The sequence below is a fragment of the Ambystoma mexicanum genome, chromosome 6q, assembly GCF_040938575.1.
Source record: "Ambystoma mexicanum isolate Mex_15411 chromosome 6q, UKY_AmexF1_1, whole genome shotgun sequence".
Classification (NCBI taxonomy): Eukaryota; Metazoa; Chordata; class Amphibia; order Caudata; family Ambystomatidae; genus Ambystoma; species Ambystoma mexicanum.
In genome coordinates, this window is record NC_090937.1 from 1,098,531,258 (window position 1) to 1,098,556,729 (window position 25,472).

Sequence of the window (25,472 nt, forward strand, 5' to 3'; positions counted from 1 at the left end):
TGTGTAGTAGCTCCGCATTCCCGTCTAGGTCAGCCAGCTCTAGTTCTATAGTTGAGAGTTCGGTCATCTCCAGTTCGAATATGTTGCTTGCTTTGATGCTTTTGCAGTTTCTTTTTGTGGTGATTGAGAGTTTGGGGGGTTGGATGCAGATGTGAGTTGGTAGTCTGATCACAAATGGGATGATGAGATGGTCGTTCCAGAGTATTTGTATCGGTGGTGCTGTGGGGATACGTTTTTCCTTGGCGAAGAATGCGTCAAGGGTGTGTCATGCTGAGTGTGTTGCCCCTTTGACCAGCTGTCATAGTTTCATGGTTGTAAGTTTTTGTATCAGTGAGTTTTGGGAGTTTCCTCAAACCAGATGTTGAAGTCCCCCAGGATGAATAGAGGTGTGTGGTTGTTGGCTATGTTGGTGATGGCTTCTATGAAGTTGTCAATAAAGGTTGCATCGTATGTCGGTAGTCTGTACACCAGGATGAATGTGATGTTGGTTTTCGGGTTTGCTGATAGGTGTATGACCATGGTTTCAGAGTTGATGTTGAGAGGTTTGTCTGTTTGTATTTTCAGGTGTCCTTTGAATGCTATTGTGATGCCTCCTCATTTTACGTTTCCTGTTTACCTGAAGGCATCTGAAGTTGGTTGGGAAGCAGCTTTGGAGTGCGATTTTGTAGTTGTCGTCCAGCCATGTTTCTGTGATGAACAGGATGTCAATGCTGCAGTCATCAAGGAGGTCAAAGATCTCTGTTGAGTGTTTTGACATGGATCTTACGTTTATTAGGTTACAGTGGAGTTTGGAGGTGTAGTTTGGTTTGGGCTTTATTGTTGGGGTTGTCTTCTGATCAGTGTTTAGGTTTCCTTTCTGATCAATCTCTAGTTGAGGTGTTGGTACAGGTGCGTCTATGTCGTCGAAAAGTTCTTCTAGCTTCGTTCTTGGGTTTTTGTTTTCATCATGTTCTTCTAAGAATTGTGGGTGTCGAGTGGAAGTTCCTCTTGTTTTGGTGATGTAAGGTGTTATTGCGTCGATTGTGTTTGTTGTTTGTAGTGTTGTCCGTCCTTCTGCGTGGTTGTGTTTGGTTGTCTGCTGTTGATTCTAGCGTTGGGTTGGTTCGTTCTGGTGACCAGTTGTTTACGAGCTATGGAGTTAAGTAGAAGAATTTGTCTCTTCTCTCAGCGGTTGTTCGGTTTTCGTTCCCGTCTGTGGGAGTGTGTTCTGCAGTTGTGAGTCATTGTTGCTGTTCTTGTGCGTTTGTTCTTTCTTTTACTTTCCCTTGGTATAGGTCTTTTGATCAGCATTTTGAGCTTGAGAGTTGTTTTGGTCTTTATTTTGTTTGTTGATGCCGAGTTGATTTTTTGTTTTGGTCTGGCTGTCTAGTGGTGCATTACTGAGTGTGGAGAATTGTCCGCTAGAAGTTTGGGTTCTGTCTGTAGTTGGTGTTGTCAGCTGGTGCTGCCGACTAGTTCAGTCGCTTTCTTGTGTAAGGGAGGGGAGGGGAGGTAGTTAGGGTTATATCGTTGAGTGTTATCGGTGGCTGTCCTTAATGTCCATCACCTTGGACGAAGTTCACGACAGTGAGCTGGCTATGTGGAGATAAGAAGGATAGCTACTAACTACAAAATTGCCCTAAAGGGCATAACTAAGAATCACTCTCTCATCTTATGAGGCGTGAGCCCCAATTCCCAGTATCACTCTACAGTAATCAGCCAGTGATTTCTGTCTCTCTACAGTAATGCTTTTCTAGGTGTGAGTTGGTCAGTCACATATGAGCGTCCTGTATAGTGGGACAGAGGACTACCATCAACGGTGCAGTTTGGAATGGGGCACTGTTAGATTTGAGCGTCCAGTACAGTGGGAGAGAAGCCTATGCCTAACTGATCAAGTGGGTGTTGTTCTAAACACAGCTATGTTTGAGACACAGGTGACCAGAAGATTACAATAAACACAGAAAGATTTGAGTCCTGTATAGTGGGAGAGAGGCCCACGCCCAACAGGTCAAGTGGGTATTGTAAAAGATGATGCCTATGGAGTTTGTCCGACTCCACAACCAAAACAAAAACAGTGTTTAAAATCACATTAAAATACATGAGAGAGTGGGAAAAAGGGTCTCACTCTCTCCAAGTTAAAAATGTAAAGTCCTAAAATCGAGCAAAGTTGCTAGGGGTCTCTAAGTCAGAGAGGAATTAGCACATTTCTGAGAATTCTCCCTTACACTCCAACCGAGTTTGTGCAAGACAAATGACTGGGGGTTAGTAACAGCACTGTGAGAAAGTGCCTGAGCTGTAGAATGGGCAGCATTGTCGCTCATACAGCAGGCAAAGCTGGGTGGTCTGAGCTTTGATGTGCACGGCCCAACTGTCTGGAATTTCCTTCTGCTGACTTGGATCAATTTCTTCGACTTTGGCTTTTAAAAAGGGACTTAAGACAATGTTGTTCAATCAGTCTCCTGATTAGTTGCCCTCTGCCTCGCCCCCTGACATTTCGATCTATTCTGACTTAAACCTTCAAAATAGGTCTCCTCGTGTTTTTCTCATTGTGTGTACACATTGAGGCCTGCGGCGCACTGTATAAGAACTCTAATAAGGAACAAGTTACTTACCTGTAACTGTTGTTCTCCAGCATGGGTCTGGCATGGATTCACATGCTCATGAATATTCCCCGTCGTCAGGCTAGGAATCCTCGGTAAAGAAAAAAACAGTATCAGTTTCGTTTCTGATCTGTCTTTCGTAGTAGTAACCAATCACTGATCTCTGCGTCATACTGACCACAGCCAATGACTGCCCTCTACCTAAGCCCCGCCTCTGGCAGCCATCTTCAGATTTGGTAGCACGTGAAGTGGCAGTATGACCAAGTGAAGAGCCGCAGAGGGGTAGGCGGGAGGGTTCGCATGTGAATCCATGCCAGAGAACAACAGTTACAGGTAAGTAACTTGTTCCTTCTCCAGCATGGGGTCTGGCATGGATTCACATGCTCATGAATAAAGAATACATACCAGCACACACAGGCACAACCACGGGAGGTGGCAAAGGCTCAACATTAAGCATTACATCAAACTCAACATTAAGCAAATCTTACCTCCTCACCAGGCTCACCTTAGGCGAACAGGTTGCGCAGCACTGCTTGGCCGACCCTGGACTCCTCCCTGGAATCCCGATTGACGCAGTAGAATTTCGTGAAGGTGTACGTCGACCTCCACGTAGCAGCCCTGCAGATGTCCAGCAAGGGCACACCAGATAGGAACTCTGTGGTAGCTGCGATCGCTGTGGTGGAATGGGCTCTCGGACGGCCAGGCAGCGGTCGGTTTGCCAACCGATGACAGTACATGATACAGCCGGAGAGCCATCTGGAAATGGAAGCCTTCGAGAGAGCCTTCCCCTGATTGACAGGTCCAAAGTTCACAAAGAGTTGTGACGTCTTCCGAAAACCTTTCGTGCGGTCCACGTAGAACTTCAGCGCTCTAGCGAGCCACATCCAGCGAATGCAAAGTCCTTTCAGCCGGCGACGAAGGCGACGGGGAGAAAACAGGCAACACCAAGGGTTCGTTGAGGTGGAAGTCCGACGGCACCTTGGGCATGAAGGAGGGGTGCGTCCTGAGCACTACCCTCGTGTCGTGAAAAGTCAAGTACGGAGCCTTGCAGGAAAGGGCCTGGATCTCTCCCACCCGTCGTGCAGAGGTGATGGCCACAAGAAACGCTGTTTTCCACGACAAGAACTTCAACGGAGCCGAATGCAGAGGCTCGAACGGAGGTCCCATGAGCTTGGTCAGCACCACGTTGAGCTCCCACACCGGGGCCGGAGCCTTCACCGGCGGGAACTATCTGAACAGTCCCTTCATGAACTCTTTCACCAGACGATGAGACCACAAAGACGTCCGCCCCGTGGTTCTGGTGTATCGGGAGATCGCAGCAAGATGAATCTTGATGGACGCGTGCGCCAGTCCAGCTTTGGCCAGCGTCAGTAGGTACAGCAGTACTTGGGGAGCCGTAATCCGCAGAGGGTTAATCCTCTGTGCGTAGCACCAGACAGAGAACCTCTTCCATTTGTGTCCGTAGCATTTAAGAGTTGAGGACGCCCTGGCCTTTGCAAGAACCTCTCTGCAGTCGGCCGGTATGTCGTATCCTCCAAACTCTAACGCTGCATGAGCAAGGCCTGCAAGTTCAGCGACTTTGGGTCGTGATGGAGGATGGCGCCTCCTTCCCTGGAGAGAAGATCCGCGTCCACTGGCAGCTTGATTGACGGGGACGCTGACAAGTCCAGAAGGTCCGGGAACCATATCTGCCTCGGCCACGCAGGTGCGACGAGGATCATCCTGCACCGTGACCTCTTGAGCTGGTTGATGAGCCGGATCAGCAATGGCAATGGAGGGAACGCGTATAGAAACAGGCCCTCCCAGGGGAACGAGAAAGCATCGCCCATGTTCCTCGGCTGGGGAAACCTGCTGGCGAACCTCCGGCACTTGGAGTTCGTCGCCGTCGCGAACAGATAGATCTGGGGTGTGCCCCACCGTCGGAAGAGGCGGTTCACTAGATCCTGTCGTAGTTCCCACTCGTGGCACGAGCGCAGCTCCCTGCTGAGTGAGTCGGCGATGGTGTTTTTTATCCCTGCCAGATGAAACGGCACCAGAAACATCCTTTGAGCGACGGCCCAATGCCACAGATCATACGCCTCCCTGGACAGGGCTGGGGACCTGGTTCCGCCCTGTTTCCTGATGTAGAACATGGTGGTGATGTTGTCGGTGAAGATCCTCACCACCTTGCCCTTGAGGGACGGAAGGAAGGACCTGAGGGCCCAAAACAGTGCAAGGAGCTCCAGGACGTTGATATGGAGGGACTTCTCCTTAGGGAGCCAAAGGCCTCTCGCGTGCAGATTTTCGGTGTGCGCTCCCCACCCTTCCAGGGAGGCATCCGTGGTCACTGTGTACTGGTGGTCGGGGGTCTGGAAGTCCATGCCCGCCGTCAGATGTGCGCAGATGCCCCACCACCGGATCGCTCGTCGGAAACTCTCGTCGAGTGTGATCCTCTCCTCAAAGCTGCCCGTCGTCTGGATCCAGCATGCGTCCAGGAACTCCTGCAACAGGCGCATCCGGAGCCTGCACAGGGGGATGAGGTAAATGCAAGAAGACATCATTCCGAGGAGGGACTTGATGGACCTCACTCTGGCTGCGTCTGCAACCAGCATCCGCTGCACCTTGCCCAAAATGGCCCTCGTCCTTTCCTCCGACGAAGAGGCCAGAAGCGACACTGTGTCGAGCTTCGCTCCCAGAAACAGTGCGTCTTGCGCGGGCACCAGGTGGGACTTGGCGTAGTTTATGGAGAATCCCAGGTCCGTGAGAAGTTGGACGGTCCTTGCCGTGTGCTCCACGGCGAGCTCCTTCGTCTTGGCCCGAATGAGCCAGTCGTCCAGGTAGGGGTAGACGTAGATCCCCTCTCGGCGCAGCTGCGCCGCCACCGGTGCGAGGCACTTGGTGAACACACTGGGTGCTGACCTTAGTCCGAAGGGAAGGGCTCTGAACTGATAGTGACGCCCTTGGACCACGAACCTGAGAAACTTTCGGTGTCCCTTTAGGATGGGAATATGGAAGTAGGCATCCTCGAAATCCAACGATGACAGGAAATCGCCCTCCTCCAGCTGACCCAGGACGTGTTGGAGGGTGACCATCCGGAACTTCTGTGCCTTGATGAATTTGTTCAGTCGTCGTAGGTCCAGGATGGGACGGCATACTCCCGTCGTCTTCTTCACGAGGAAGTATCTTGAGTAAACTCCGGAGCCCCGAAGCCTCTTTGGGACGAGCTCCATGGCGCCCTTCCTGAGCATCGCCTTTACCTCCAAGAGAAGTTGAGGGACGTGATGTTCTTTCCTGGCCACAGGGGGGACGCGCGGGCACCTTTTTTGAAACTCCAGCGCGTGACCCTGGGCTAGGGCGTCCAGCACCCAACGGTCGGTGGAGATGGACTCCCACACGCTGACGAAGCTCGCCAGCTGGCCTCCCACCGGGGTGCTTCGGTGGGGGCCCGACCCCACGGCCGGTTCAGTCCTGCTTCTACGAGGCTTTGCCGCCTTGACCTCCTTGGCGACGACGGCGGGGTCCGCCTGACTTGCCTCGTCCCCTGTAAGCTTCCTGCGACGACGAACGGGCCGCTTGACGGTAGGTGGAAAATCCGCCGCCGGAACCTTTGGAGGCACCCTGTTTGCCTCCGCCGCTCTGAAAGGGCGGCCACCGTTGCTGGAGAACCCCAAGAGCCCGGGCCGTCTCCGTTTCTGCCTTGATGGCTTGAAGGGGATCGTCCACTGTTTTCCCAAACAGGTTGTTTCCATCGAACGGCATGTCCAAGACTCTGGTCTGCACGTCTTGACAGAAGTCAGTAGCCTTGAGCCATCCACGCCGCCTAAGGCACACGCCGTTGCCCAACTGACGAAATCCAGTGTCAGCGATGTCCATCGCAATCGTAATGGCGTGGTCCGACGCCACCTCTCCTTCCTGCAAGATCTCTAGGGCATCCGCCCTCTTGTCGTCCGGTTGGAAGTCCAGCAGGGGGGCCAGTTTGTACCACAGCTCCCTGTCGTAGCGGGCTACGATAGCCAAGGCGTTCGCCGCCTTAATCGTCGTCGCTGCAGACGAGATGACCCTGTGTCCCATCGTATCCAATTTCTTTCCCTCGCCGTCCGGCGGGGAAGTCGACGTAGAGGCCGCGCCCCCCCCCGCTTTCTTCCTGGCCGCCACGGAGACGACGGAGTCCGGGGACGGCTGTGCCCGGAGGCACAAGGGGGCCGCGTCCGGGACCCGGTACTTCTTCTCGTCCCGATCCCTTCTAGCCGGCGTCGTGAATGGGTTCTTGAGGAGGGCGGGGCCCTCATCCCAAATATCGTCCAGTAGAGGCACTGAGGCCTCGCGCCGTTGATAAAGGAAACCTTCCTTCTTCACATCCGGCAGAGCTGGAAGAGCTCGGATGCCCTGGCGATCATGGAGTGAAAAGATCCCATCTCGTCGGGCGGGGAAGCCCGGGTGGGAGGTGACGACGGCAGATCCTCGTCGTAAACCTCGTCGTCCGTACCCGTCGCGGCCGTGTAAGTCCCGGTTTCATCCCCACGAGTCGTGGACGTGGAGGAGGGCTGAACAGGGCGCGATGGCTGAAAAGGAGGTGGAGGATGAATCCCTCTTCTCTTAGGGGGAGGGCTCCCAGAAGGGCCTGGCTCCGGGTCCCCCGTCGGGAGCGGTTCCACCGCTGGTGGTAACGGCAGTCTCGTCCTTATCTCCGAGCATAAGGACTGTATAGCCAACAAAATGGCCGCCGAGTTGTCTTGCAGCGCTGGTTGAGGGGAGTCCGACGGGCGGTCAGGGGCCCCGTCGGCATCCTCGACGTTATCGTCGTCTCTTACGTCGGGATCCCTCCCGATGGGCTGGTCTTCTTCCACGCCATCGCCGTGGCTAAAGACTTCGATCAGCTCTTCCTCAGAGGTTGAGGCCGAATCCACGACGACCTCCTGCCCCCCCCTTTTTCATCTCCGTCAGAGGTTTCATGGGGGTCCTGTCGATGGGCATAAAAGAGGACTCCCTCCGTGGTGGCAGGGAGACTCTGAGCCCCGAGGTCGCCACCACTGGTGTAGCCTCCACAGGCTGAGCCAGGGCCGCCGCGACTGTCTCGATAGAGACCTTGGCCGGATGGATTAAGGCTTTCACCACCTTAGGTGCGCTCACCGCCTTCTCCTTGGGTGGAGGGACACTGCCTCGCTCTCCCTCCGATGGGGCCTTCTAGCTCGACCGGGGCCTCTCGAGGAGCTTCGCCGGGTGCTCGGCCTTCCTCTTACCCGAACCAGAGCGTTGGCTTGTGGTTGATGGTGCCGGGGAGGATGCGCCCTGCCTGGCGCCCGTAGAGCCCGACCGTTCGGCACTCCCGGTGCCAGCGGACTCGCGGTGCTTGGCCTTGTGTTGGACCCCCGTCGCCAGGGCGTCCTCAAAGGTCTTAGAAGACCGCTCGGATTTCTTCTCGCCTGACGGGCTCTTCCCTTCCAGCCAGTTGGCGAGACGTTGATGGCTGTCCTTCATGGTCCGCTCCGACATATTGCCGCAAAATGCACAGTCCTTCTCCACGTGCGTCTTGTCCTCATGTAGGCAGTAAAGACAAAAGGAGTGTTCGTCTTCCTTAAAGACATTCTGAAGCTGGCATCCAGGGCAGACCCTGAACAGCTTTCCGGGCGTCGAGCTTCCCTTCTCCTGGGCCATGTCTGAGATGGGCCTGAGAAACTTCTGGAGTCCTCCAAAAGCGTGCCTCGACGAAATCTTCACCCTTGAGGGGCGTAGACGAATTCGACACGGGTCCCCGTTGATTGGATGAAGAAACGGTGGAGCTTGAGGTTCTTTTTGACCGAAAAAAATCGAAGTTTTTGAGAAAAAACGTGAAAAATAGCACTAATGCTCGAGAGCAATAGCACGAGGATCCCAATACTTGAACGTGCGGTAAAAATCTGAAGATGGCTGCCAGAGGCGGGGCTTAGGTAGAGGGCAGTCATTGGCTGTGGTCAGTATGACGCAGAGATCAGTGATTGGTTACTACTACGAAAGACAGATCAGAAACGAAACTGATACTGGTTTTTTCTTTACCGAGGATTCCCAGCCTGACGACGGGGAATATTCATGAGCATGTGAATCCATGCCAGACCCCATGCTGGAGAAATGAAGTTTTTTTTCTAAATTAAAAGTTGCTGTATAACATGCTCTTGAATGCTCCCACTTCGCGCAATAGCATTTCCCAAAGCATATAGAAAAGAGGATGTAAGAGTTATAACCTCATCATTTTGGGGATATACTTTTTGCTGGAGAGTGTGTTGTCCACGTAAATAAAGGGTAGCTTGTATTGTTTAAGGATTCTTTCAAGGGGTGCATTTATGCACTGCCTCCCTCGAAATGACCAAACCATTGGTATATGGAAAAGGTGCATTCTATTACAGCTTGTTTGCCACAGTTTAATGGGTCAACAGACTTACAGTTTAAAGGAAGTAATTATTGCAAAATGGTTTGCGAAATAAAACTTCTGATACAGGACATACCTTCTCAATGGAACAGGATCAACTCTAAAAAGAAAAAACAAAAAGGTATTAACTTGATGGCAAATTTGCTCCACATTGTGTAATACACATTAACACAAACACATTAATTGTATTGAGAAAGGCAGAGCACCACATTTTTATTAATATGCGACAGAAAGAAAAGGCAGCATTAATCTCTTATGCATACAGTACTTCAGAAAAAAAGATGTTTCGTGGGATCAGTGCTCACACATTTCTGGGTTTGTAGAAATTTGGCCAGTTCTGGAATACACTTTAAATCTGCAGAAGAAGCAGATGCTTGGCTGCAAGTGCATCTAATATTAATGGAAACTAAGTAAAATAGAAACCATACGAAGCTTGCATACACGTTTGTTCACCAAGTACACCTGACTATTGAGATTTCATAATCACCAAGTCAATACAAATATTTACTTATTCTGAATAGAGACTCATACTCTTGTTGCTATTTGAAGTCACTTCTCATGGGTCCTAGAACATTCATATTGATGGGGGAAGATAGGATTTTCTTTTGCACAGCATCAAAGGAAATCACTTGGTAGTGTGATGCAAGCAAATCTCCAATCATGCCTTGCCTTCAAAAACATATCCTCCCACCTGCCACACCTCATGTACCTTTCCGCAAGTCCTTACAAATAGCACGGATACATGGGGGCGGTGGTGCTTTAGAGGCGAGAATAATGCAAAAATAGCCAAAGCCTCATGACAGACCAGTTGCGTTTCTGGTCTAGAGCATACATCCACCACTTCCTGTTTACAGGACACGTGGCAGAGTCGAAGTGGGAACTTTGTAGATCAAATCCAGAAAAACACGCTGTAAATTCAGATATTTCCTTTACCCTGAATAAGTACATGAAAACTACCTAAAGTAAAGAACCCACTATTGCAATACACAAAACGAATGGTCCTCATAGGACACACTGTACCTACATTCAGACTTCAGGCCAACATATATGGAATGAAGCCTGTAAGTTGGCGTGGTGCTCTTGTAAGACCCACTTAAAAAGTGTGTGCTGCGTAGATATGTTTTAGAGGGCCGATTACATAGCTAAGAGACGGTCTAAAAGAAAGGGCGAGAGACACTTTCACATGAAAGTCTAAGACTTTTAGATAAGGAAAGATGAATTCAGAGAGCTACCATTTTCCCATGGAACATGGACACAAATAACTTATCCTCTTGGTCAACGAAATACAAGGTGGATTCTTGCAGGCGGGGGAATGCGAGTATAAGGAGCAGAATGTGTGGATGGGGAGTTAGAGCGTGGTAGGTGAGTGATGGCAGGTTGGGGGGTTAACACCATGATCAAGTTAAAGTCAAGCAGGCAAGACTTCTGGGACCATTCCAGGGAATATTTCCCTGGATGCCTTCTGAAGTAGATTTGGCTTGAATGTATGTGCATGCAGACATGAAGTGGGCCCTTTCTTCTGAACTTTGTAAGACTCAATGAAAGACACCTGCCCGTTAGGTACGTTTTTCTAAAGTGTAATTGGTGTGGGACTTCGAAAGTCTTGATATAGGCCAGCACTACACAAGTTGGTAGAGAGGCTGAGCAGCCAGGCTTCTGTTAGGAGGGAGTTATGCGAGCTGTAGAGCAGTACAAAGATCAGTACATACATAAACCCAAAAAAACACTTACTCACTTAAAGTTATATTAACATATTTGGAAAAAGGGAAAGTAATTTCATCCCTCCCGAAGAGGATAGCACACAAAAGAACAAAGTTTTACGCCAGTAAATGACTTCTTCCAAATAATTCACCAAAAAAAGATCGTAGAATCCTTAGAGTGTCCAGTTTATTGAAATATATGCATTTATATATATACACAAGGCAAACAAGCACATCTAAAATGCAGCAAATAACTTTCAATTGGAAAGTGAAACAAATTATAAAAAGGAACAATAATGCAGGTGAGTAACTTTTTCTATGCTTTACATATCCAGCACACAGAGTGACATCAGTTAAGGTCAGTAACAGCACTAATATGTATTACCTTTGCAGAAGTGAATTAGGAGGGAATGTTTAAGGTTAGACAGAACACAGCTAGCAACTGTTAACGAGTACACTCTCCCAGAGTGATATAGGCAGTGTTTCCTAACTCTAAAAGTGTTCAGAATTAAAGTTTGTGGAGGAACAAGCATTGCCAAAGGCAGTACGATCAAGAAGATGGACTGTTGGGCCTTTGAGAAACCAGGACAGCCACAGTCAAATGGACAGTTCCAGTCCTGATGAAGATCTTCACAGGTAAAGTTAGTTTACCAGTCGGTGGTTCATGAAGAAACCACAGGAGCACAAGGAAGCCTTCCTGGTAACACAGACTGTTCGGTCAGCACTTAGGAGTTGAGGTCAGCTCTCAATAAAAGAAAACAGCACTTTCCATGCAAGGAAGCACCGAAAATGGCACAAGGTAGTTACAGCCTGTTAGGTAAGATTTGCACAGAACTGGTCAATCTTCCTGACCTGGGTCAACCCAGGAACCTTTTTCTTTATTAGTGGGATATTTGTCCATAATACCTCAGTGAGTGGGAACCTTTTTCCACACTCACAAGCTTTAACTCTCTTTATGGGAGTCATTTTTAAGACTCTCCATAGTGTCTTTTTAAAGTTATCCTCATTAACAACGTATTGACAATAAGTGCCTGCTGATGCTGGGTTGAACTTTGAGCTCCCCTTTTAACTTTCTTGTGCTAACCTTGAGTGAACTACAGTTCCCAAGGGTAGAAAGGATCGTGGGATCCCTTTTACATTTTGTTAAGTGAAACCAGCACACCCCAACTTACGTGGAGTGCTGGGGAGATACAATGCATCTCGTTTCACACTAAAACTGTAACAATTCTGTTACAGTGACAAGCTTACCTTCAATGGCTGGTGGCAGTGATACCTTGTATTAATTTGGTGCACCTTTACCGCGGGCTGTGTTCACAGCTGCAGTAAAGGGACCCAAGGGTGTATTTTTACCAAAGTGCTCCCCCACCCCCGTTTTTTTTGCTATTTCAGTGTTTGTCATTTCTTGTTCCTTCCCCTGCCATCCAGGGCGGGAAATTCCTTTGTGTGATTTTTGTCTTCGGCGGCAGTCCTCTTGACTGCCCGTCCAGGCTCCAGTCAGTCTGTGAGAGAGAGAAGTGAGGGAGGAGTCCAAAACTCCCCAGCCGTTTGTTTTACGCCTTGCCTGAATGGGGACAAATCCCAGTGGGGGGGGGGGGGCTGGCTGTCCTGATTGGACAACCACACCACCCCTTCTTGTAAAATGCGGGGAGAGAATGCAGAGGTTGTGCTGCAATTCCTGATAAATACTGCAAACCTGAAGACATGTCGACCCCTGGAACTTAAACTGAAGAGGAAGATGAAGGAAAAGCGGCTGAGACGATTTCCAGCGACCGGAGAACCTGCTGTGTAACCAGAGCCTCCTGTAGCCCTTCCTTCCAATCGATCTGGGGTCTCTGGAAACGACGACCCCGAGCCTGGTGAGACCCACTAGACTCAAGAAAACATGCATTGAGCCATCCCATGTGCTGCTGTGATCTTGCGTTGTTGCAATACCACAATACCCTGGGACCTCAAGCCATCATGCGGTGCACGGTCTTCCGAATCTCGTTGAAACTTCGTGGGCATCCTGGTGGATCTGCAGGGACACGAATCGAGTCCGAAAAGTCCACTCACCAGTGTGCTGGACCTTTGTAACGATGAGAATTCAACCGCGATTTACTGTCTTCTTCTGTGCTCCTTGAAAAGGCGCCAAATCTGCAGAACCCCATTCAGCTGCGAGGGAAACCTTGCCTAGAGGCTTCTTCATTGATCCCTGCTGCAAAGTCCCTTCTGAGGTCTTTTTTTCAGTCTCCACGACAAGGAATGCACTGACCGGGTATTTGGCTGAAGACCCCGAAGTTCCCCTGCTGCAAAATCTTCTTCAATGCTGAGGTACTGTGTTGGCTTTGGTATGTGTTAGGCAATGTTTGAATGCAGTACCTTCTGGGAACACTACAAACAACTATGATTACAGGTGTAGGCAACCCAACCTTTGGTATAAACTTGTACTACACAGTTTTGGAAGCGTGTTGAGCAGCCAGGCTTATCTCAAGAGGAGTAATGCGAGTTGTAGTGGAGTTACACAATCACAATTAAAGGTATTCAAATAAACTTTTACACTCAAGGTTTCTTGCATAAACAATAATGTATCAGTCAGTTATAAAGCCTTCTTCAGAAGGGAGCAATAGAATAGTAACACAAATAGACTTCAATACCGTACACTTTGATTTTCTGAATCAGACAAGGCCCTTTTGGGATGGCCCACAGTGTTAGGCAACGTTTGTATGCAGTACCCTTGGGGACCACTACACACAACTAGGACTACAGGTGTAAGCAAACCAACCTTTGGTATGAGTCTGTACTACACAGTTTTGGTAGCGTTGCTGAGCAGCCAGGCTCATCTCAAGAGGGCAATGTGAGCTGTAACGATGTTACACAGAGGTCTACAATCGCAAGTACTCAAATAAACTCTTACACTCAAGGTGTCTTGGTAAAACACTTATTAATTTATTTCAGTCAGTTATAAAACATTCACTAGAAGGAGGCAATATGTCTCACACAAATATACTTCAGTACTTTATACTGTACGGTTCTGAGGCATTTAAACTACTTTGAAGGAGGAGCAAAAAGGCATAGGTTAATAAAAAGAAGCTTAGTGTTATTCCTAGACAGTGCAAATACTTTGAGTTCACCAGAGGAGTCAATTCAATGCAATAGGTTAGGCCAAAGTCAATGGGCTAAAGTCTTGTATAGGATAAAGCAGTTCTGGTAGTTAAACAGAAAAGTCTTTGCGAAGTTCTAAGAAGTTGTTGGTAAAAGAAAGATTCATATGTTTGGTCACAAGCTAACTAGGCCTGCAAGTTGCCAAAGTTTCAAGCACTTTCGCAGTGAGAGGTAAGTTCTCTCGGTCGGTTTTCACAGTACCTTACAATGAAGAAAAAGATGCAGCTGAAGACTTCTGTTCCTGCAGATCTCGCTGTTCCTGAGCCTCAGTCGTGAGGACAAGAGGGAGGACGTCGAGTGACTCCTGCACTGGGACTGGTCAAAAAGCTGGCAATTGGCAAATCTTAAATTCGGTAGCTGTAGTCAAGCACACAAACTGGTGTCCCTTTCCCTGGTTATTCAGTTTGCTGCAGCACTCTGAGGAAAATACAACCAACTTCGAGATTGGTATCCAGGTGGCTTAGTGTTGAGTTGATTGGTCCCACCAACTCAAAGGGAGAAGTCGTCCTTGAAGGGCTTCTCTGTCCAGATGAACTTGGCGATTCGGACCTGCAGCAGGGCTTCACTGGGCAAACCAACGGTCCAGGAGTTGCAGCAGCCATCCTCTTCCAGTTAGTCTTCGGTTCTTTCGTTCCAGTGGTCGACACTGCCTTCCAAGCGAAGAGACGCACCTTTTATTCAGTTCTCTCCCATTCATTCCAGCCTAGCTGTCACTCACTCGACAGGGTTGCTGCCCTTGCCGGACAGTCAGCCAGCCAATCATGCCAGAGTGCATTTGGGTCTCCTAGGAGACCAAGCACAGGAACTTTCGGGCACCTGCCCCACTTCCTGCCCACCTCAGACACGTGGGCGCCAGAGGCGGTCTTCAGTTCTGAAGCCCGCCAATGGTGAAGGAACAAAGGGACCAAACCTGGTTTGGCGCGCAGAGACCATCTCTAGAAGGACCTTTCCAACAAAATAAAATGGCGAAAAACGAAGACCGGGTCCTGTTTAAACAAAGGGGGCTCAGACGCCACTTTGAAAAGTATGGCTCCCGCGATTTAACGCTACCGTTGTTTGCGGTCAGGAAAAATCATGGTAGTTTGTTGCAAAACCACTGCCACCAGCCATTTCAAGAGGAAAGGGTAGAATGTGACTGCTACATGAGCATTTAGACACAAGGGATAGTAAGTAACCCCTCCAGCACTCAATTGTAAGATAGGGTGCGCTGGGTCTAGGAATTTTAAAGACTAAGTGAAGTCAATTTCACTCCACTGTCCTGGGAAACAGTAGTTGATCCCAGACAAGGTATTTAAACCTTGGGAAAGCCTGAAAAAGGCTTCCCTGTGTCACTGCACTGAAGGTGCTGTGTAACACAAATAAGACGATGCCTATGGGGTTGGAATGTTAGGTGCTGGCTTTGGAGGTAGGTAGTTTGATTGTGAGAAGTTCACAGGACTTGATGTCTGGAGAGGGGGCTATTCTCATGGCTAGGTTTGCCTTTGAAATAATGGCTATACCTCCACCTCTAGTGTCAGGCCTGTCGGCTCTTAAAATAATGTTGTTTTCCGGGACTGCCAGAGCTAGGGCTGGGTCTGCAGCTGTGTGTAACCATGACTGTTGTTGCAAGGAAGTCCGTTTTAATTCTGTCCGCGATTCTGTAGCATCTAGAGCTGATTTAAGGATGGAGGTGTTGGTCAGGAAGTTTGTCCTGACTTACTTTGATGTTAGGCTTAGAGTTGGTTGTTGTGGCATTCTTTATTTGGCTGACACCAGTGTTGGTGTTCATCGGACAGGCCGGACGTTTGTTTGCAATTGTTTTAGGGTTGGATTTCCAGATCGGACACTATGACATTATTGTTCTGTATGGCATTGAGGTTAATATGAAGGCTGTTAGTCGTGTTATAGTGGCTTGTCTTAGATGCTCTACTGGAGAGAGGTTCATGAAGTTTAGAGAGTCGTGGACAAAGTCTTGTTTCTGATTAAGGTAGGACAAGGTGTAGCCAATTTAGTGCGCGCATAATGTCCTTGGTAGGATGTATTTGGCAGGATGATATGGTCCCTAGCATTTGCATGTACTGCATTGGTAAGGAAGGAGTCTATGTTTAGTTTCGGTAAAAATCTTGTAGGTTTGATGTTAGACGTCTGGTAGTCTAACTTGGGACGAGGGAGGAATGTGGTAGGTTTAGGCTCCATGGGCAGACATGTATTGTTTACAATGGTTCGAGTTACTAGGTCAGGGCGGTCAGAATCTATTGCTGTTATTTGTAGGTTTATGGCTCTTAAGCCACAGACATTTTGTCAGTGGGAAGGTGGTGGCGTGCAGTGGGTAGCTCGGTTATGGGCTAGCGAGAGGCCCTTAGGTAAGCATTAGCAGACGGCTAGAGCAGTTTAGTACACTAGGCGTAGAGGGCTAGAGTAGTGCAGTACAATGCGATAATGGGTGTATATCAATAGTTAGTTCAAGTGCAGTATAGTCGGTAGATGGGGGCAGAGTTGTACAGGGAGCCAGAGGACTTGAGTAAGAAGGAAGGCTAGGTCAATACAATGTAATCAATACAGCAGAATGCTCCAAGGGCGTAAAAACCGCCGATAGAATGGTGCGTTACATTGGTCAAGTCAAACCAGAGCAGTTGGACTAATGCAATCTAGTATGGGCTGAAAGGTGTAATGCAGAATCTAGACAGACAAATGTGGTATTGCAGTTGAATGTGGCAGGCATAGAATACATGGCAGTTCGAAACAGCAGTGCAAGATGCAAGTAAGGCAGTTTGAGTCATACCAGTAGGGCTATTACAAAGAGTCGCCTGTATGATGTACTGGGGCCGTTCGCATCAGACCAAATGTGGTATAGTAATGTTGTGAGGCACGAATGGAGAGCAACGGCAAGTAGTTTAAGATAATAATGGGGGTTAAGAGGTAATCAGGTAGAATGCAGTCATAATAAATAGCACAGCGGTGTAGCACGAGTAGATTAGGACGCTGGTCACAATACAGCAGGTAGGTCAATGGACTTATGGATCAGAAGTAAATGCAAACATAAGGCTGTAAGGCATGTTAGTATGCAAGTCAGGCTTAGAATCAGATGCGCGGGACCACAGATGTCACAATTGTCTCAGGTTGTCTTCTAATAGGAAGGCTTGTAAGGCACTGGGAGTAGGGTACACTTGTATACCCAGCGTGCAAGGGACATTTCCAGACAGTAACAGTTCGTAACACATTAGGTGTAGGTCAACAGCAACAAGAAGTTGTGCAGCAGCGAAAAGCAAAGTGCGAGTTTGGTGTATAGATGGAGCAGGAATCAGGCAAAGCTTACCCTCCATCAATGGTAGTTCAGCCATGGTGCAGCATTACTTTACGACTGCGTATGGCCATAGATAGTACTTTACAGTGTGCAGGTCTCGTAGCGCTGCGCCGAGATAGGGAAGGTGAAACACGAGATGGGAAGAGTCACTGGCTTAGGCATCTGGCAGCTCTGGACAGGCTCAGGACAGGAAGAGCCTTGGTAGTCGTACCTTAGGAGGTGGGACGGCTTCTCTTGTGTGCCATCTCAAACAGATTGACCTGGGGCCTGCCCCAATTGGAGATGCGGTCCACCTGCTCACGCAGAAGCTCCCACTTGTGGCAGGAGCGCAACTCCCTGCTGATGGAGTCTGCGATGGTGTTCTTGGAGAGCGCTGGGGATCGAATGCTCCCTGTTTCCTGATGTAGAACATTGTGGTGGTGTTGTCCGAGAAGATCCTCACCACCTTGCCCTTCAGAGACGGAAGGAATGACTTGAGAAACTGGAAAACTGCCCGTAGCTCCTGGATGTTGATATGGAGATCCTTCTCCTCTGGCAGCCACAAGCCTCTGGAGTGCAGACACCCGGTGTGGGCTCCCCAGCCTTCCAGGGAAGCGTCTGTGGTGACCGTCTCTTGGTATGGAGGGTTTTGAAACACTGTGCCTCAGGCGATGTTGGAGCGGATGCCCCACCACCTTATCGCCCGATGGAAATCCTTGTTGAGCAGGATCCGAACACATGTATCCAGCGAACGTCCAGGAATTCCTGAAGCTGTTGCATCTGTAACCTGCAGACCCGGATAAGGTAGATGCAGGACAACATCCTGCCGAGCAACGACTTGATGGTTCGCAGCGTGGCGGTCCATCAACAACAGCCGCTGCATTTTCCCTTGAATGGCCGCTACCCTCGCCTCAGAATGTGACGCCAGGCAGAACACTGTAGAGTCTTGTGCGCGTAGGCACACCGCGTTCTGCGATGGTGTCAAGCAGGACTTTGGATAGTTGGAGAATCCCAGATCTGTCAGCAGCTGGACGGTCACCTTATGTGTCCGACAGCCGACTCTCGTGAGTGGGCCTGGATGAGCCAGTTGCCGAGGTACGGATATACGTGCATATCCCGTAGATGCAGATGGGCCGCCACCAGTGCCAGGAACACCCTGGGGGCCGACTTCAATCCGAAAGGTAGGGCCTTGAACTGGTAGTGCTGTCCCTGCACTACAAAGCGTAGAAACATTCAGTGTTTCCTGTGAATGGTGACGTGGAAGTAGGCATCCTCCAGGTCCAGCGACGTAAAGAAGTCTCCTTTTTTCAGTTGGCCGAGCACGTGTTGCAACATGATCATTGTGAATTTTTGGGACTTTAGGCATTTGATCAGATGTCGCAGGTCTAGTATGGGCCTCCAGCCCCCGTATTCTTTCTGACCAAAAAGCATCTGGAAGACACTCCGGAGCCCCGGAGTCGCTGGGGAACTAGCTCTATCGCCCCTTTTCGCAGCATGACCTGTACCTCCTCCAAGAGCTGAGGGATGCGTTGCTACTGATGGGCAACTGGAGGGATCAGCGGACACCTCTGCTGAAACTCCAGGTTATGTTAATAGGTGAGAGCGTCTAGCACCAATCTGTCGGTGGTGATCTTTTTCCACTCGCTGACTATCTTCTTCAGCCAGCTTCCCATTGGGGTGCACGGGTTGAGGCCCAATGTCCTGGTCGGTCAGGCTTGCTTCAGCGCTGTCCTCCTCCACCGTAGGCCTGGGAACGGCCTCTGTAGGCATCCTGAGTAGTGGATCTGGAAGGCTGACAGTACGATGAGGAGAAACCCTTTGAAGACCAGCTCGACCTTCCTCTGGAGGAGTGAAAAGAAGAGCAGTGCTGCTTTGGCGGGCCATCTCTGTATCCGCCTTGATGGCCTGTAGGGACTCTACTACCTTCCCGAAAAGTTTAACTCTGTTGAAAGGCACGTCCAGGACCTTCGCATGAACTGAAGTTTGGCAGACAAAGGCAGACAATGTTCCACATCTGGCGGAACCCTGTGTCGGCAATGTCCAGCGCCACTGTGATGGCGTGATCCGATGATACCTCCCCTTCCTGCAAGAGAGCGATTGCTTCCATCTTCTTGTCATTGGGGAGGAATTCCAAAATCGGACCCAGCTTGTACCACAGCTCCTCGATGTACCTGGCTAGGATCGCCAGGTCGTTAGACGCCTTATTGTGGATGCTGTGGTGTAAATCACCTTCCTTCTAATGGCGTCCATCTTCTTCCCCTCGCTGTCAGGAGGCACTGAAGACGAGTATGAGTTAGCTGGCCATTTCTTCGCGGCCACTGAAACCACTGAATCTGGCGATGGTTGCGACCTCAGGCACTTGGGTGTGGATTTCGGCACCCGGTACTTCTTCGAGCCTATCTGGTTAGGCCAGAGCCGTGCACGGGTTAAAGAGGGCCAGGCCCTCCTTCCACACATCGTCTAGAAGGGGCACCGCCATGATGGTCTTCCTCTTGGCCTCGCATCTCTGGTACAAGAAACCCTCCATCCTGGTTTCTTCAGGCACAAGCTGGAATAGCTCGGAGGCTCTGGCAATCATGGAATGACCCCACCTCATCCGATGGGGGCGCCCTAGGCTGCGGAAACCCGCCGCCTGCTGCGACAATCTCGTTGTTTTGGCGGTATCCGTCCCTGTGTCTAGGTCTGCTGAGGGAGAGGGGGCCTGACGCAGATGTGGAGGCTGAAATGGGGTCGACGCTTCCTCTTCTTCGCTGGCAGCTGTTCAGGGGTCTGGAGAACCATTGGAACCGTGCCCTGTGGCATCCTCTTCTGGATCTCCGACACCAAGGTGTGGAGGGTCGACAGGATGTCCAGAGACATCCCTCCACTGAGCTGGCGTGATCAGAACACTAAGCCCTGCGCCGTTGTCGCCCTCATCCTCTTCCACATCCTCGTGGACTGTGTGTAAGGACTCCAGGTCCTTGTCATCCGTGGATGAAAATTCCATCGTTTGGGCTGTGGCTTGGGACTGATCCAGGGCCTCCTCGACCCCGCCCCCTTTTTTCCACCCTGAGGGGCCAGAACCGGGTTCTGAGACGGTGTCCCATTTGTCCCGCGTGCCAGCAGACTTTGCCAAAGTCACTGCAGCGGTTTTGCATCTCTGGGGCATGGAGACCTTCTGCGCTGCGTGGGCTACCTTTACAGGGTCAGAACCATTAGCCGTCGTGAGAGCAGCCGCCACCAACTATTGTCTGCAAAGTCTTATCCTGTGCCGATTGGTCCTTCTTGGGCTGTTCGGCCTTCTCCGTCCGTGGCTTCTCGTGCTTCTCCTGCAGTTTAGCTGGGTTGAATGATTTCCTTTTCAAGGAGGAGCTCGATTGCCGGCTGGCAATGGAGGCTGATGACGATCGCGCCCTGTCCAACGTGGGACCCAGTTCCGTGGCGACCTCATGAGTCCCAGACTTGCGGTTCTCGGCCTCGTCTTGGGCCCCCACGGATGAGGTGCGCTCAATGTACTTAGAAGACCGTTCCACAGACCGGCCGTGCCTGGGTGATGCATGACCCTGCTCGCAGCACGGGGCAGAGGCCTTGACGTTCAGCCACGCTGCCAGTGTACTGTGCCTGTCCTCCGTTTTCTTGGAGAAACCGAGGCATATCTTGCATGCGCCTTCCTTGTGGTCTGGGTGCAGGCAGTAGAGGTATTGCAGGCGTTTGTCTTCAACAGACAAATTCCGTAGCCCGTACTTGGTGCAGTATTGAAGAGGGATCTTCCTTCTTTCTTCTCCTTCGTCATGGTCGGAGGGCACGAAGTAGGCCCGATGGCCTACTGGAAACTTCGACGATATACACCCTTGTGGGGGACTGAAATTCACTAACAACGGATCACGCTATCGGCAGATGGAGAAGAGAGCAGACAGGCTCTATCAGAACAAAAATAGAACCTTTTTCCGATGAAAACATGTAGAAGTAGCCTGAAAAGCTAACTAGAGCACTCCCAACAGTGAAGTGTATGATAAAAATCTGAAGATGGCTGCTAGAGGAGGGGCTTAGGGAGAGGACTGTTATTGGATGGGGCAGTGTGACCCAGAGAACAGTGATTGGTTTAAAGAAATAGAGTTTGTAAGTGAAAGTGAAACTGTTTTTTCTTTTACGGAGGATTCCCACCCTGATGACGGGGAATATTCACGAGCAAGTGAATCCAAGACCAGATTCAAAAATAAAAGCAACAAGTTTGGGGGTTCCATAAAGATGGAAGTAAATGTGCAGTAAAGGGAAGTCTTTCCTAACACACGCCCCCCCGCATCCCAGACTAAGGGACAGGGGGAACTAATCCACCCCTGGATGGGTCCTCTGTTCCAGTCCATTATCCCTGTTGGACAGCCCATCAAAATTAATAAATTTTGGATCTGGCATATGCCCAATAGTGAAGTTCAAGGCCTGCAGACTCATGAACCACCTGAGACACTTTGGATTCTCTCTCTTGACATCTATTAGCCACTTCAAAGGCTTAGGGTGAGCAAAACACAGTGAAGCGAGTCCCATGGAGGTAGCACCTCAACTTCATAAGGCACCGCAGCTCTTCTCCACCTGTGGCCAACTGAGTTCTCCACTCCTAAACTGGTAGCTCATTAGACACATAGGTTGTTCCTCGCCTTTGTCATTAAGCTGTGAAAGTTTTCCAACTATCCCAGTGTCATAGGCATCTGTCCACTCTATGAAAGGTCTCTTCCAATCAGTTGCCCTTAACCCAGGGTCCTGACCTAAGGATTATTTCAGGCCAGTGAAGGCCTCCTCGCAATCCAGGGTCCATAAGAACCCCTTCGGTTGCCCGCTTGAAGTAGTGAGGGCAGTCAGAGGGACAGCTATGTTGCTATAGTCTGCCACTTTGCTCCTGTGCATCCCAGTGAGGCCCAGAAAAGTTCTCACTTGGGCTTGGGTAGTGGGGATTGCCCAGTTATGTATATAAAGGTCTTCACTGACAAGAGGTTGCATCTTGTCCCCACATACACCAACTACATGCGTGAGGAAGGCCAATGGCTCCTGTTCAGTTTGACACTTGGTTGTCTCCCTGAACAAAATGGTCTGATGAAGGTCCTGACACAGAGACTCTTGAGTCATACCTAGTTCCTTCCAAGTGGGGGTTGAATCTGCCATGTCATCCAGACATGCATCACTGAGCTCCATTTTCCCCATTCAGAACAGGGGCTAAGCTCATTTGACAGGTGTCAGTTGCAGCCATCAAACCATAAATCCATACACTGAAGTAAGGATCTGAAAAGGCCGAAACTGCTGTCTCCTCCTCAGCATAGACTGCAAGGGATATGCTGCCATACCCTGCAGAGAGATCATAAAAGCAACCGGACTGTTCAGTAAATAGCTGATCCACTTGATGGGGCCCCTAGGGGACCCTCGCGTATGGAAACAAGGCACAATCACCAAACACAAACTGATAACGCCAGACATGAGGTTCAATTCCCAAAAGCTAGGGTTTATTGCAAAGCAAATAGTCTCAGTTGGCCAACTGGGTCTCATGTCCCGCAACATGTGTCCCCAGACCCTGAGGGACGCAAGAGAGCGAGCATTATACAACAGTTACATATATACAAAACTAACATCTCGCTATCAGTAATGACATGTTTAATACCGCCCATTAAGTATTTCCTTTGAAATGGATTTGATGATTGACAATTGTGACAAATATGACACGTTTGGACATTCATTTAGCAACAGTTTGCAATCTGCGGACTTGCAGACATGATTCTTTGTTTTAGGGAACACACTGCTCTTGTTCTTTCATGCAAGCTGCGTGCAGGGGAGAGACACATTCCAGGGCTTGCCATCTTCTAGTTTCTATTCGTGTGCTAGGGGTCAAGTCGCTCTACAGGGCTCAGTGAAGGGGGGCCGTAAAAGAGCATAATTCAAGCCATTAATTGTTCGTTCCTACCACATCAGTGAGATTAGCTGGCACCTACGTAGTGATTAAATGCCTTGTTGCTTACTTCCAAGGACTTGTGAGGGAAGAGACCGCCATTGCTGTCTGGATTGCCTGCGTTGTGTTTCAACATGTATCTTGTGGCCTTGCTCTATGCATGAGCAACAATGAAATAACAGAATAGAATAAGCTTACAGCAAAGCAGTTTAAACAGAAAGCAAGAAGCGAAAATTAGACAAAATGGCGAACTCTATTCCATCAAAATGGATGTACTCTGGTCATGCTTATGAATCTGTATTACTAATACCGAATTTATGAGGCGGTTGGTCTTTGGCCAACAAAATACATTACCTATGCTATGGGAGGCTAATTTCTAAACTCGCACACTAAGTTGCTACCTCTTAGTGAAGAGTGTCTGTCTTGGGGACAGAGTACAGCGCTATAGCGGCCATACAGAATCCAAAACTGGCTTGCTCTTTATTCTGTTCTAGTTCCTCATTACTGGAATCTGGACAGCTAGAGTGCTCAAACACTCCTTGTTCCAGATCTCACAACAACTCTGGGGCAGATCCAACACCAACTTTCAGAACTTATTTGTTCTGAGTCACCACAATACTCAAGCTTGGTGGGTTCACTCACTCCCAGAATGCAGTCTGGTTTACACCAACCTGTGTTAAGGGGTATCAGTGACAAGGGGGGAGATTGCTTCAGCAAACTCTCCAGCTCACCATGCCAATGCAGGGTCAGGTGAGGATACACTAGGTCATCCTCAGTGAAGCCATTAGAAGGGCTGCTTTGGCAAAGGGCAGGGAAACACATTTCTCTGGCTCCCACTGTATAGCCATATGCAGGGCTCCAATTATATCTCTCAAGATAAAATCCTTTACACCATTCCTAGGAAACTGCATGGCAACTGTTAGGTAAGAAATGGTGCTGTCCAAATGGTGTAGGACTATACAAGACTTATCTACTTGGTATTAGACAATCAATCCACCTTTTAATATAGGCCTGTACTACACAAGTTGGTAGTGTGACTGAGCAGCCAGGCTTTTCTTAAGAGGGGTAATGTGAGCTGTAGAGCTGCACAATTGAAAATAGTAAGTACAAGTAGCCAAGTAACACTTACACAGTTATATATAAATATATATTTTTTTTAATTATTTGAATTTAATTGTTATTTAACTATTTTTACAAAACGTGAGTCTTTTTCCCTTTTCCCACTGATGTGTCTTATGTTTTATTCAGTTGATCCAAGCTTTATCCCGTTGATGTTGTCTCTTTGGCCTTGAATCCCGTTTCTTGTTCCAGGCCAATACTCCAAGATCTTTGATGTGGCCAGAGCATGTGAGATGTTCTCCCCATTAATCAATCTGTGCCACCAGTGTTCTTCGTCCCATATGTGTACTAGTTTCACAGGGTGTTTTAAGTAGGCTTCTCTTGAATTTATGGATCCTGGGCATCTTAACAGGAGAGGTCTTGATTGTTTGTCTGAGTGGCATCCTTGCAGTAACGGCATTAATTGGTGGGGGATTGTCCCCTGATGGCCAAAATCGTGTTTGTTTTTAAGAGATTTAGCGATGCTTTTAATAAGTAGCACGCAATGTCCTGTCAGGAAATTTGATCAGATGGTCCACTTTTTGCATGTTCGGTCTCAGATGTGAGGTTATTTTGTAGCTGGCAGCTATTTCTAAGGTTTGGATCCAATCTCAGATTTTACAATTTCCTTTCACTTTTTCGGGGTTGAAGTCCAGCTCTTCGTTTGAGCTTCCCATGTCATATAGGGTCAAGTTTCTCTTAGCCCAGTCCATTAGCATTTTATTCCTGCCGCTTTCCATTTCTTTTCTGATAATGTCCAACAGCTTTGGACGCGGGGTTCTCTTGATTTTGCTGTAGAACATCAGGCCGTTTCTGTTTATGATCCCTTTTAGCGATGTTAGGCTAAGTTCTTTTCTGATCGAGGCTATCGGCGTGCCATTTGGTAGTTTCAAGATTTTATACCAATAGAGACCTTCCAGTTTATTCCAGATTCCCCTCTCGCATTTGTGGAATTGCATCCATTCCATATGATATTGTTGGTATAACCTTGGCCTTGTAAAACTTTAAAATTGGAAGGAGGGAGGCCACCAGGGGGCGCACAGGCAATGGCTGCCTGATCGCATCGCTCCCGCCGGATCCGGTCTGCCAGAGGGAATTGAGCCCCCCCCTGATACCCCTCCGGGGCCCCACCCGCATTTACTGGCCGATTGACCCCCCCCGGACACCCCCGCAGCGAAAGAACGGAGTCTGCGGACCCCGGGAAGCCCGAGATCGAGACCCGCGGGAGCCGCGGGAAAGCAAGATACGCGGCCCGCCCCGCCGCAGAACCAGCAAGGCAGTGCAGCTTTCCGGCGTTTCCCCCAGACGACACGCAGCAGAGGCGGGCGGAGCGCAAGCCAGAGACCAGCGCCGGAGGCGGGGAGCGGAGACGGGACGACGCGGTCCCAGAGAAAACCCCCGT

General features: G+C 49.5%; 1 protein-coding gene across 3 annotated transcripts in view; it reads right to left on the bottom strand.

The window, feature by feature from the left end:
* The window catches only part of FIP1L1 (factor interacting with PAPOLA and CPSF1), a 708,522-nt gene that overhangs the window by 14,498 nt on the left and 668,552 nt on the right, over positions 1–25,472 (bottom strand). For all 3 annotated transcript variants that reach the window (XM_069631658.1, XM_069631656.1, XM_069631657.1), the window contains one exon: positions 9,038–9,061. In XM_069631658.1, the coding sequence (XP_069487759.1) occupies positions 9,038–9,061 (24 nt within the window). The remainder of the gene's footprint in view (positions 1–9,037; positions 9,062–25,472) is intronic.